The 14,606-nt window shown below is 39.3% G+C and overlaps 1 protein-coding gene across 3 annotated transcripts in view; it reads left to right on the top strand.

The window, feature by feature from the left end:
* Nucleotides 1–14,606, top strand: part of LOC115216587 (GTPase-activating protein skywalker-like) — a 95,150-nt gene that overhangs the window by 25,145 nt on the left and 55,399 nt on the right. For 2 of the 3 annotated variants that reach the window (XM_036506876.1, XM_029786054.2), the window contains exon 2: nt 11,206–12,828. In XM_036506876.1, the coding sequence (XP_036362769.1) occupies nt 12,519–12,828 (310 nt within the window). In that variant the 5' untranslated portion in view covers nt 11,206–12,518. The remainder of the gene's footprint in view (nt 1–11,205; nt 12,829–14,606) is intronic. The other variant, XM_036506875.1, reaches the window with a different exon arrangement.

Raw genomic sequence — 14,606 nt, forward strand, 5'->3', positions numbered from 1 at the left:
CAAGTGTCTTCTAACATAGCCCCAGGTCAACCAAAACCTTGTGAGTGGATTTGGTAGAATGAAAACTGAAAGCAGCCCATCATATATATATATATATATATTTCGTTTTTGTATTTGGTTTGCAAGATTCTTTATATGAATCTGTGTGTTGAAGCTTATTTTATTGTGTCTGGGAAGAGTCATTCTCGTTTAGTGCCTCATTATTGAACTACTCTTTTTTTTCTACCTTATTTCACATTTATGTGCATACTCCACTATATATATATATATATATATATATAATCATTTAACATCCATTTTCCATGCTGGCATGCTATATGTGGTCTGATCAATAAGCATCTGGACTGTTGCCATAGTAATGAAGCTAAAGCAGGAAGAGTAAAGCCACTGGGCACAGTACTTATTTATTTTTACTAAAATTTTTGTTGCATTTTGCAACCTTTTCAATAGTCTTTTCAATTACTATTGAAAAGAGTGGAAATCGGACCGGTGAGTGTGTTAAATTAATAAGGCACTAAAAGAGAATGACTATCATCAGACACAATAACATATATATATATATATATATATATATATATATATATATTATATATATATATATATATATATATAAATAATATAAGAAAAATATATATATAAATAATATAAGAATATATATATATCGCGTGATCACGTGACCAACCAGACAATCAGATGTTGCTACACATCGCTGGTCACAATGCGTTCGCATTGTTTTAGCCTTCGAATAATGCCACCCCGCTGGCTAAGCGAGCAGGCCAACAGAAGAAAGAGTGAGAGAAAGAGTGGTGAAAGAGTACAGCAGGGATCACCACCCCCTGCCGGAGCCTCGTGGAGCTTTTAGGTGTTTTCGCTCGATAAACACACACAACGGTCTGGGAATCAAAACCGCGATCCTCTGACCGCGAGTCCGCTGCCCTAACCACTGGGCCATTGTATCTCCACACACACACACACACACACACACATACATACATATATATATATATATGATGATGATGATGATACCCATACATATACACACACACATACCTACATACTCCTATACGCACATACATACACACAGACATACACAAACATACACACACACATACTTACACACACACTCGCCTGCACGCGCACACACATGCATGACAAGCACCCATACACTCACTCACATACGCACACACCAACATAAACACGCACACGCACACACACACCTACACTCCCACACACATACATACGCACCTACATACACACACGCACGCATACACACGCACACACACGCATACACACATACATTACACACGTACACACACACCTACATACACATGCATACACACACACACACAAACATGCACGGACACACCCAGACATACATACATACACCTATACACACACGCCCACACACCTACATACACACACATACATACACACACATACACGGACACACCCATACATACTTACATACATACACCTATACACACACGCCTACACACCTACATACACACACATGCATACACACACACACATGTACGCACATACACACACATATACGCACATACATATATACCCACACACATGCACACACACACACATGCATGCATGCATGCACACACCTACACGCATACATGCATACACACACACACACACACGTACACATACATACATACACACACACATACATACACCCATACACATACATGCATCCTACACACACATACATACACACTCATACATACACACACACTCACTCACACACCTGTATGTACGCGCACACACATGCACATACACACACTTCCACACACACACACGTACATACATACACACTCATACACATACACACACACACACACGGACATACATCTATGCACACACATATATACACACATACTTACATACATTCATCGGACACACTGACACCCAGACATACACACAGACACACACATCCACACACACACATACTTACACACACACTCGCAGGCGCGCGCACACACACGCTTGCGCCGGCTCGCGCACGCATACGCGCATGCATGCACCTCGCTCTTGGACCCGACGAGATCTCCGGCTCGTTTCTGGGGCCGTCGCCTGTCGTTGGGTTCTCCCACGCCCGTCTCCGCGGGACCACTCTTCCATCTTCCCCTCAGCTGGAGTCCTTTTTCCTTATAACCCCCCCTTTTTTGTTACACACACGCGCACACATACATACACCCACTCACACACACACGTTTTTTTTTTTCTCCCTCTCTTTGCCCACCTTGGGATCTTTCTTTCCTCTCTCTTCCTTCTTTATGTTTCCGACGAAGAGCTCCGCTCGAAACGTCATACCTTCCTGCTTCCATCTTTCCTGAGCGCCTATTAATAATAATACTGTAATTGTTCCACGTGTTGTTGTTTTTTCTGTTTTCCCGTTTGGATTAAAATTATATATATATATATATATATATATAAAAAGAAATGACACATGCAAAACAATGGTTATGTTCATAACATAACCATTGTTTTTCCTATTACTTTTCTATACGTATCTAACACTTTGTTATAAAACATACATATATTGAGTTCTGCATCAAGTTATTAGTTTCACAATGCCTAAGCAAATACACACACACACACACGTGTGTGTGTCTTTGTGTCTGTGTCTATCCCCAACACCACTTCACAACCAATTTTGGTGTGTTTATGTCCCCATAATGAAGTATGGCAAAATAGACTGATAGAATAATTACCAGATTTTAAAAAATGAAAATTAATTACAGAGGCTTGATTCAATTGACTAAAATCCCTCAGGGTGGTGCCCCAGCATGGCTGCAGTCTAATGACTGAAACAAGTAAAAGATAAAATAAAAAAAAGAAGAGTTTTATTTTATTAAATGATTATTGATTGTGTTTGCTGACCCACAAAGTCACAGGGACATAAAAAAATCCACACTGATTGTCAAGTGGTGTGGGGGACAAACGCAGGCACACACATATATGTATATTCACACTCATACACATTACATACAGAATTGTCAATGACTTAAAGTGGATGGAACTTGTGGAAGGAATTCCAGGAAGACATGGGATGGAGTATTGAAGGCCAATCTGAAGACACTGTGTGTTATGAAGGAAATGACGAAAGACTGGGATATTTGGTGCTGTGCTGTACTCGAGAAGACCTACCCACCACAGCAGAATTGGTGCAGGAGCTGGTGTCGCATAAAGAGCACTGGTGCTGGTGCCACATTAAAAGCACTGGTGCTGGTGCCACATTAAAAATAGCCAGTACACTCTGTAGAGTGGTTGGTGTTGGGAAGGGTGTCTAGCCATAGAAACCATGCCAGAACAGACAATGGAGCGTGGTGTGGCCCACCCCCAACTCCCAGACATACCAGATCTGGTTAAACTGTCCAACCCATGCCAGCATGGAAAATGGATGTTAAGTGATGATGATGAGCATAGGCTTCCATATAGTTTTTGTCTACAAAATTCAAGAGATAGGGGGAGATATACAGGGAGAGAGAGGGGGGGAGACATACAGAGAGAGAGAAAGAGAGGGGTGACATATAGAAACAGAGAGAGAGAGAAAGATATACAGAGAGGGAGGGGGACTTACACAAGGATACAGGGACATACAAAGAGAGAGACAGTGAAAGGAGCATACAGAGAGAGAGGGACATAAAGAGAGAGAGATAGGTGACATTCAGAGTGGGAAAGAGAGAGAGGAGAGAAAAAAACTAGATTAAAAGCAATTTTTTTAGTTTCTCAGATGGAGTTCATTAGCCAGAATTTCTTATCTGAGAAAAAAAATTTCTTTGTGGTTTGTTTGTTTCTAATTATCTTTTTCTTCTGTGTTACATAATTATCAAAGAAATGTGAAACCATGACTGTCAATTCCTTTCAACATCATCTAGGTGACCTCATATTTACGTTGTCTTTCAGTTGGTTCCTGACAAAATGAAGTGTGTCATTAGTAAGCCGAAGTTAGAAGTGCAGATTGTCAGAAATGGAATGAACTGTTTTTAAAATACCTTTGTGTATTTAGATATGTTCTTTTGACAAGTCTGTTTTTAAGGGCCATAAAATAAATACTTCAGCTCCTGACAGTTGCTAAGAGTCTATCAAGACCAAGTAAGACCCCCACAATGAAGGACTGTCCCCTATATTTGGACAGTGTGGAGGCACATGGCCTAGTGGTTAGAGCAGCAGACTCGCGGTCGAGTGATCGTGGGTTCGAATCTCAGACCGGGCGATGTGTGTGTTTATGAGCGAAACACCTGAAGCTCCACGCGGCTCCAGTAGAAGGTAATGGTGAACTTCTGCTGACTCTTTCGGCACAACTTTCTCTCACTCTTCCCTCCTGCATCTTGCAGCTCACCTGTGACGGACTGGTGTCCCGTCCAGGTGGGGAACCTATATGCCAAGGAAACCGGGAAACTGGCCCTATGAGCCTGGCATGGCTTGAGAGGGACAAACATTTGGACAGTATTGCTGCTACACATATTTCCACATTGTGTATCAAAGTGAATGACTGGGTCTAATTGACAAGTCTATATTTTTGTTTTTTTATTATTTTGTTATTTTATTTGTTTCACTCATTAGACTGTGACCGTGCTGGAGCACTGCCTTGAAGAATCAACCTCAATGCTTTTTTTAAGCCTGGTACTTGTTCTGTTGGTCTCTTTTGCTGAACCACTAAGTTATGGGGATGTAAACACACCAACACCAGTTGTCAAGCAGTGGTGAGGGACAGACAACACACACACACGAGTTTATACAACAGCTTCTTTCAGTTTCAGTCTTCAAAATCCTATCACAAGGCTTTTGTCTGCCTAAGGTGTCACACAGTGGGACTGAACCCAGAACCATGTTGTTGGGAAGCAAACTTCTTACCACACAGCCATGCCTGCACCTATTTCCAGATATTCTATACATCCACCTTTTGGAGAACCATCACATGTACATTTTATAAGACATCCCCCACCACACAAAAACTACCTGACTATTTGGCAGGGCATGGAGCTGCTTACTAACACACTTCAACCATGCATTTTATGTCATTACTACCTTTGTCCCTTGAAGGTGGTTGGTCTCATGTTACCTCTACTCAGGTCCATCCAAGTAATTTTCTTAACTCTCCTCCTCTCCATCATCAATATTGTGACTACTATCCTCTTCTTACTATTATGGCAACTGTCACAGCCTGAACTAGCCACCAAGCCCAATCTTTCTCCTAAGGAGAATTACAGCCATCTGTAATTTACACATTACCCTTGTATTTTTCTTACGGTTGGTGACTTGTGGGTAGTCAAGAAAGTCAAATGCCACTTTCTCAGCAGGCCTGCAAAAGTTGTGGCCACACAGATCTTCTTGCCAAAGGCGGCAAGCTCGCAGAAACGTTAGCACACCGGACGAAATGCTTAGCGGTATTTCGTCTGCCTTTAGGTTCTGAGTTCAAATTCCGCCGAGGTCAACTTTGCCTTTCATCCTTTCGGGGTCAATTAAATAAGTACCAGTTACACACTGGGGTCAATATAATCGACTTAATCTGTTTATCTGTCCTTGTTTGTTCTCTCTGTGTTTAGCCCCCTGTGGGTAGTAAAGAAATAGGTATTTCATCTGCTGTTATGTTCTGAGTTCAAATTCCGCCGAGGTCAACTTTTCCTTTCATCCTTTCGGGGTCGATTAAATAAGTGCCAGTTATGCACTGGAGTCAATGTAATCGACTTAATCCCTTTGTCTGTCCTTGTTTGTCCCCTCTGTGTTTATCTCCTTTTGGGCAATAAAAAAATATGATCTCGCCAAAACAAACTATTAACAAAAAGAAAGAAAAAGTGACATCTTTCCAAAATCTATTGGGGTCAATAGACTTGATTCATTATTCTGTTTAACACAACAACCACTGCCACCACCATTATGACCACCTCCACTGTCACCACTGCCATTGCCACCACTACCACTATCTGATCCTTTGGCACTTTTGTAGCTAGCATTTAGTCCAGGTCTTCCAGTAAGAGAACAACGTCTTCCTTTTTTCCTTCTATGATTCTTGGAGGTCTTTAAAAAATGGTCATAGATGTTTCCCCACTTCTTCTGATTAAGTCATAAAAAAAGTTTAAAAAAAAGAAAAAGCAATGCTTTCATAGAAATTCCCTTTCTGGTGGGAACTCTGTCTCTTCAAGAAAAAGCTATTACTGTTCTTGTTTAACCCCTAGTTACCCCTCAATTGATCAGACGTGATAAATCAGGTGTTCCAACCATAGCTACCACATCTATTTTTTTTCCCTTCAGCCATAATATATCAAGGACCACAGAACACAATCCAGTGTATCATTTCTTGTGCTGGCAGTTTGTGATTTAAGTAGTTTTGGTTGCTGTTTTTAGCAGACTAAGCAATCACGGAGAAAGCATAATCTTGCAATTGTGAGTACAATACCCTAACAGAGAAGCTTTTTCATTGGTTCATCATGAAAATGAGTTGCATCTGCAGCAGAGTACTGCCTCACACTCAATGACCCCAAATGGCATAGCTATGCAGGGGAAAACCATCATACTGTCTAATCTTTGGTCTTTCATCATTCCTGGGTTAGCTTTTGTCAGGATCACTCTTTACACCTTATCAGTTTCCAAGAAAATTTTAAGGGATTTTCATATCTAAATAGAGCAAAGTCCAGAATCTAATGAAATTTGTAAGGTTGTTAACCGTCTTGGGACTCCCAGGATGATTGACTGGCCCAAATGATACAAGCCGAAAGGACTTTGAGGCCAATTCATTGGCACAATGAAACAAATGTTTTGAAGTATAATAGCCAATCAGGGATCATCTTTCAAATTATATAATATAAAACTATATCTATTATATAAAATCCGTTCTGTCTGTGTGTGTGTCTTCTAGGATCTCGGGCATCCTCCATCCGATTGAGCTCAAATTTGATATGTAGATACCTACGATATCAGAGCATGTATAAGTCATGAAAAAATTACAAAAATCAATTCCAAGTGAGAATGCGATCAATAAAGCCATGGGAATGTGCATTTGTATGCTCAAGTACATTAGCACCGTCCATTGGACGTGGGGGGGGGGGGCTTTTGCTCGTAATATATATTGTTTTACATATTAATAAATTAGTTTTAGACACTTTGTCCCTTGTTTTCTACCTGCACCCAAAATTTTAAATCTCAACAGGAAAAACATGGCTAAACATGTGTCTCAAAAGGGTTAATGGTCAACTGTTAAACCAAGAAGAATTTATAGAATATCAATAAGTATGATTACTGTAAAAGTTGTTAGGTTTTTGTCTTTCAATAGAGAGTAGAGAAAAATGAAGGTGTTGTTGATCTGGTTGTTGGCAATGAAATTCATTTGTTTGTTTTTCTATGGTGGTGATTTAATTTGTGTTCCCCCATGTTTGTGGTTTACAAAAACAAATAAATAAAATTAAATGTGTGTCACTAGTCAGAAGTAATCTTATAATTTGGATACAGAGTAACAGACCTGGAGCATTGTAGCTATGACATTGATGAGATCATGAATGGCAATGAAATGATTGATTGCGCGATCAAACTATTACTCAAGCAATCAATTAGCTAATTGGTAAATTAGTTAGCGAATTGACTAATACTCTTTACTCTTTTACTTGTTTCAGTCATTTGAAGCATTTATAGCACCGCCTTTAGTTGAGCAAATTGACCCCAGGACTTATTCTTTATAAGCCTAGTACTTATTCTATCAATCTCTTTTGCCAAACCGCTAAGTTACAGGGATGTAAACACACCAGCATCGGTTGTCAAGCGATGTTGGGGGGACAAACGCAGACACACAAACACACACACATATATATATACATATACATAAATATACGACGGGCTTCTTTCCAGTTTCCGTCTACCAAATCCACTCACAAGGCTTTGGTCAGCCCAAGGCTATAGCAGAAGACACTTGCCCAAGTTGCCACGCAGTGGGACTGAACCCGGAACCATGTGGTTGGTAAGCAAGCTACTTACCACACTCCTGTGCCTATAATGTTAATAAAATGAAATGAAATAAAACTGACTCTCTTAAAGTATAATATCTGTTTCAGCACATGATTTCACCTCAAGAATCTTAGAAAGCACTGAAAATAAATCCTGCTTGTCCTTATATATTACAAACAGCAGCTGGCTCCGTCTGTGGCAGAACCATAAGACTTGTATTAAAATCCTGATTGCCTTAGCTGGAGTTTATTGACAGGTTCTTTTTTTTTTTTTTTCCTTCAACCAAATCAGAATCTCAGATACAGCTGTGTTCTAACTGCCATCTGCTTAGGCATTAAAGTCAACTTTATAAGTCTAAGTGAGCCCATTTCTGTTTAATTATTATTTCAACATTGTAATTTTTGATCTTCACTTTGAAATTTTATCCTTATCTAGAAATACATAATTCTTTTGACAAAGCTCTCGAGGTAATTATATTAATTGTAGCCATTTATCTTCAGAAAATATTTTCTTTTTTTCTGATGATTTATGTTTTATTTCACTTTCCAAGACAACCGAACCAATCTATTGAGTTACCGTTTTTATATTAGCACCAAGTACTGATCTTTATCTGTTGTCTCAGTCATTGAACTGTGGCCATGCTACGGTACTGCCTTGAATAGATTTTAGTTGAATGAATCAACCCTGGGACTTATTCTTTTAGGTTCTCTTACCAAACTGCTAAGTTACGGGGACGTAAACACAACAACATCGATTGTCAAGTGATGTTGGGAGGACAAACACACATACATATGTATATATATATATGACCGGCTTCTGTCAGTTTCCATCCTACCAAATCCACTCACAAAGCTTTGGTCGAAGACACTTGCTCAAGGTGCCACGCAGCGGGACTGATCCCAAAACCATGTGGTTCATAAGCAAGCTACTTACCACACAGCCACTCCTATGCCTAAACAAACCAACATTAGTTATAAAACAGCAGTGGTGGTGGTGGGGGTGACAAACACAGATGTGTGCTGGGTACATTTTACATGCCAAATGCACCTGTGCTGGTAGCATGTAAAAAGCACCCAGCACACACTGTTAAGTGGTTGGCATTAGGAAGGGCATCCAGTTGTAGAAACCATGCCTCAACAAACAGCAAATCCACTACCAAATCCACTCAAGGCTTTGGTCAGCCCGAGGCTATAGTAGAAGACACTTGCCGAAGGTGCCACACAGTGGGACTGAACCCAGAACCATGTGGTTGGTAAGCAAGCTACTTACCACACAGCCAACCCCTTCCCCAAAATTGCTGGCCTTGCGCCAAAATTTGATGCCAATATTTCTGGCTTGTCAAGGCAGTGAGCTTTAGAATCATGTCAATGTAACTGACTTACCCCCAACTCGAAATTGCTGGCCATGTGCCAAAATTTGAAACCAATGTTAAGTGAAATAAAACAATGTATTTCAACAGAAATATAGTAACAAAAGGCTTAACCCTTTAGCATTTAAACCAGCTGTATCTGACCAAAATATTCTATTTGTGTTATGTTCAAACTGGCCAGATTTAGCCTCTCACACTTACCCTACAATGTCATAGAAAAAGTATGCAATCCTATAATCTAAATTTCAAAGCTACAAGATAATGCATGATTAACTCAACTTTTGACAGAGCTTTCCAACCTGTGGGCTTATGTCGAACGACTGCTGTCACGTGTGGGATGAGTCGGTATATCAGCCAAGTCTATCGTCAATATCGTCACGCCTCCTTCCTTCAAACCGGAAGGAAGAGCTATTTTCATCATACTTGTAGCTATGGCGAAAGAATGTATCTGGTGGATGCGTCTGAAAGGATTGGAGACAAACACTCTCCTCTCTGGTCAATCTCTCATCAACTTCTTCATGTATCCCTTGAAAAGGAAAGTGAGAGTAGAGAGGCAAGTTTTGTCTAGCGAATGTTTCAAAAAAAGATGGATGAATGTAGCAAGGATGGCACGTATGAATGACGAAGCCACCTTGAGCATAATCCTATGAACCCGGAAAAATTTAAAACAGAGAGTTACCTACTTGTAAACAAATGTGGTAACATGTAACATTACTGACCGAGGTTACCGTGGTCTTTTCCGTAGGCTTTTCTTTCCACGGATAAACCTTAACTGCTTCCCCCTTTACACTTTACATCATGACATTTCTGTGATACACGACCCCTATTGATCGTTTTTTTTTCTCTCTTTTTACGATCCCTTTTGATTGAAAACCTACCCCCCTTTCTATTTTTTCTTTTTGTTTTCTTTTCTTTTCTTTTTTCTCCCCAAAAAGAAAAGCTCTACTTTGTAATTTGTCCCCTGTGTGGCTAATAAAGAAACATATCTGAATGCTAAAGGGTTAATCCTTCTTATCACAAATATTTATCTGACGTGATGACAAGTTGACAGAAATAAGGCGGGGTATGGAATTAAATGCTTTACAGTAATTTATATCGGCCTTCTTTACATTGCTAGATCAAATTCCATAGCAGTTAGAGTTTATCTTTTTAGCCATCTGCAACCAATAAAATAAATACCTGTTCTTATTGTTTGTTTCCACATAGGTTCTGATCAAGAACCTATGATAAGACATTTTTTTTTTCTAGTGGCTGTGTGGTAAGAAGTTTGCTTCCTAACCACTTGGTTCTGGGTTCAGTCCCACTGTGTGTTACCTTGGGCAAATATCTTGTACTATAGCCTTCTGAGTCGGACCATACAAAGGCTCTCTTGGGGTCAGTTTTTCTATTTCTTCTATAAGAATTGTCTTTGCGCTTTTGTTTTTTACTTGTTTCAGTCATTTGACTGTGGCCATACCGGAGCACCACCTTTAGTCAAGCAATTCGACCCCAGGACTTATTCTTTGTAAACCTAGTACTTAGTCTATCGGTCTTTTTTGCCGAACCGCTCAGTTACGGTGATGTAAACACACCAGTATCTGTTGTCAAGCGATGTTGGGGGGACAAACACAGACACACACACACACATATATATATATATATACATATATACAATGGGCTGCTTTCAGTTTCCGTCTGCCAAATCCACTGACAAGGCTTTGGTCGGCCCGAGGCTATAGTAGAAGACACTTGCTGAAGGTGCCACGTAGTGGGACTGAACCCGGAACCATGTGTTTGGTAAACAAGCTACTTACCACACAGCCACTCCTGCGCTTTGTCCAAAGAAAACAATATTGTCCCTGTTCCATTCATTGAAGTAATCCATTTTTCTTTTTTTCTTTCAGATATTTCAATTGCACAAAAGAAGAAAGAAAATTCTTGACCGTTTCTCTTCAGAATTCTTGTATCAAATAACAATCTGCTTCCTGCAAATAATTGTTGGTTAATGTGTGCCATTCGAGTGCAGTAGACAAAATTGCTATGATGCAGCACCACCACATTTGGATAGCAGACAATGGATAAACTATGTCAGTTGAGTTTGCAAATGGTTCACAATCCTACCCTACTCTTCTAATCATGTTACATCTGAAATAATTTAGTGCTGTTGTTTACAAGTATTCAAGCTAGCAATCTATTTCACTTCAACAGTTGTGGGTGGACTCCTTCAAAGTTCATCATTTGTATATATACATAAATATTTTGTGTCTACCTTAATTTATGTTCTTCTGTCATCGTAAATTATAGTAACAAGCTGACATTTTTTACATTTTTTTTATTATTTATTACCTTCTCCAATGTTTTTTTTTTTTTTATTAAAACCTCTTTTACAAAAGGTTTAGCAAATACTCTATTTTATTTATAACTTATTCTATTTAGAATTAAAAATAAAAAAAAATATTCTTCAACTGCTCATTAAATAAAGCACTTGAAAGTAAGTTTGCAAATCAAAAGAAACAAAACAAAACAAATAGTCTCTCTCTCTCTCTTTCTCTCTGCTTGTCTGTGCAATAAACAAAATTGATCTCAATAAAATCTGGAAACATAACTCCTACTTAAATACGCCTATGTTACTACCCCAGGATTTTAACGAGATATTTTATGATTGATCAAACTCACAAAGCTATTTCAAACAACTGATTCAGTATCCTAAAAATCCCGTCGATACATCATTACAAAGAACAAAACTAAATCTATTTATTTATATATGTGTTTTATCAATTCCCTTGAACATTTAAAGAACAGTATTATCTTTTTTTTTTTCATAATATTTTAAATTTTCAACTATTTATAATCAATTCCCCAGTTTATTTTTCAAGCTTATTTTCAAGTTTATACTAGTAGTTTGTTAATTATATTTTCTTTGCAAATTAACAAGCAGGCTTATTAATTTCTCATTGTCAGTTTATTTGACAGACAGCACTTCATTAAAATTCATACAACTGTTGTGAATATTTTCCTCTTCCCTTCTAAAACTGGCAGATTTAACTGGACAACAGACATAGTCATTGTGCAATAATAATTGAGATTCTAGCTTGTTTTGTAAACGCCACCACCATCACCACTGTCATCATTGTCATAGCTTCCCCACCATTAGAAGCCACAGAACTACCATAATCATCGTATAGAGAAGAACCTTTAATTTATTATTACCTTCATCATGGAAGAAGCCAATTCAGTATTCACCCAATACGTCGACGTGGGCAAGATAACCGATTTCAATACCAAAGTCAACTCCTTAACGGCTAATCAGTCTTCGTCGCCCATCCGAATGCCAAGTTCTTCTGAAGAGGAACTGCGACAGTTGCTTAACTTGCGGGACAGAAAACCTCTGAAATTATTTCTCAGGTCAAATCATTGGCCAGTTGACCACCCTTTACGAAAGACCCTCTGGCCACTTCTCTGCTCAAACTTACACAAGACGCACAGCAGCATTTATGAGGAAATGAAAGAACAGTTGTTTGGAAACGGTAAGTACCAAAAAGACAATTCTTTGCAGTTGGTGCTTTATACTTCTACCATTTGAGTTAACACTTTCTTTCTCTTTTTCTCTAATTCTTCTTTCTCTCTCTCTCTATTCTCATTTTCTTCTCTCTCTCTCTCTCTCTCTTCTCATTTTCTTCTCTCCCTCTCTTCTCATTTTCTCTCTCTCTCCTACTCCTCTTTCTATCTTTCTCACCTCTCTTCCTCTCACACAATCACTCTTTCAACTACACCTCTCTTTCTCTCATGTTCTCCCATTTCTCTCTTATATACACTTGACTCTCACTTCTTACCCTCTCTCTCTCCCTTACTTATTCTCCTCTCTCTTTGTCACTTCATTTTCCCATCCATACACCTCTCTTTCTCACCTCTTATGCCCTCTCTCTTAACCAAAAGATATATTACTCCCAATGACAATATCTAAGATGTTATATGGAAATGACAAAAAGAGAATGCAGAAATCCCGCTGAAAGGTCTGCTAATATTTACTTTAGTTCCTTTCACATTGCACTTCAAATCCTACAAGGGTCCATGTTTAGTACTTCACCCCACCAGGACACTAAGATCAATAAAATAACCCCACCACCATCACCACCAATACTGGGGTCGATTCACTACATGCTTCCTCTCTCCTTTCTTAAATATTTATCGCCCTGTACCTATGCGAGACATTTGTATTTTCACAAAATGTTTAAACACAAATAAGTGGATGAGATCCAGAGTGTCGTATGACAAATTGTAATTTACCAGAATGCTTGTATATAAGTGAGAATGTGTGTGAGTGTGTAACGGTGCATAGCTCAGTGGTTAGAGTATCAGACTCACAATCACGAGGTAATATTTCCCCATGACCAGACATGCTTTTGCAACATACTGGAAATGAATGACACGGCTGTTAATGAGGTCACTGTCATACAAGCAATCATGCAATGTCAAAGCAAGAAGGCACAAACATACGTGCATTCACGCATGTATTTATGCATACATATTCAACAGGCTTCTTGCAATTTCCATCTACCAAGTTCACTCACAAGGCTTTGGTTGGTCCAGGGCTTTAGTAGAAGACATTTGCTCTAAGTGCCACACAGTGGGTCTGAATCTGGAACCATGTGGTTGGAAAGCAAACCTCTCAACCACAAAGCCATGCTTGCTCCTATGTTTCCAATTTTGTGATGGTTTCTAATTTAAGTTCAAGGCCACCAATTCTGAGGACAGGGAATTAGTCAATATCATCAACCCAGTACTTTACTGGTAATTTATTTTATTATTCCTAGCGGGATGAAAGGCAAAGTTGACTTCAGTGAGAATTGAACTCAGAAGGCGTGGCTGTATGGTAAGAAGCCTCCTTCGGCGAGCTGGCAGAAACGTTAGCATGCCGGGCAAAATGCTTAGCACTATTTTGTCTGCCATTACGTTCTGAGTTCAAATTTCGCTGAGGTGACTGCCTTTCATCCCTTCGGGGTTCATAAATTAAGTACCAGTTACGCACTGGGGTTGATGTAATCAACTTAATCCGTTTGTCTGTCCTTGTTTGTCTCCTCTGCGTTTAGCCTCTTGTGGGTAGTAAAGAAGTAAGAAGCCTCCTTCCCAACCACATAGTTCCTGGTTCAGTCCCACTGCATGGCACCTTAAGTGTCTTCTACTACAGCCTTGTGCTGATCAAAGTCTTGTGAGAGGATTTGGTAGATGAAAACTGATAGAAGCCCATCGTATATACATATATGTATATGTATTTATGTATATGTGTGTGTCCGTGTTCCCCCAC

Source organism: Octopus sinensis, linkage group LG10, assembly GCF_006345805.1.
Source record: "Octopus sinensis linkage group LG10, ASM634580v1, whole genome shotgun sequence".
NCBI lineage: Eukaryota > Metazoa > Mollusca > Cephalopoda > Octopoda > Octopodidae > Octopus > Octopus sinensis.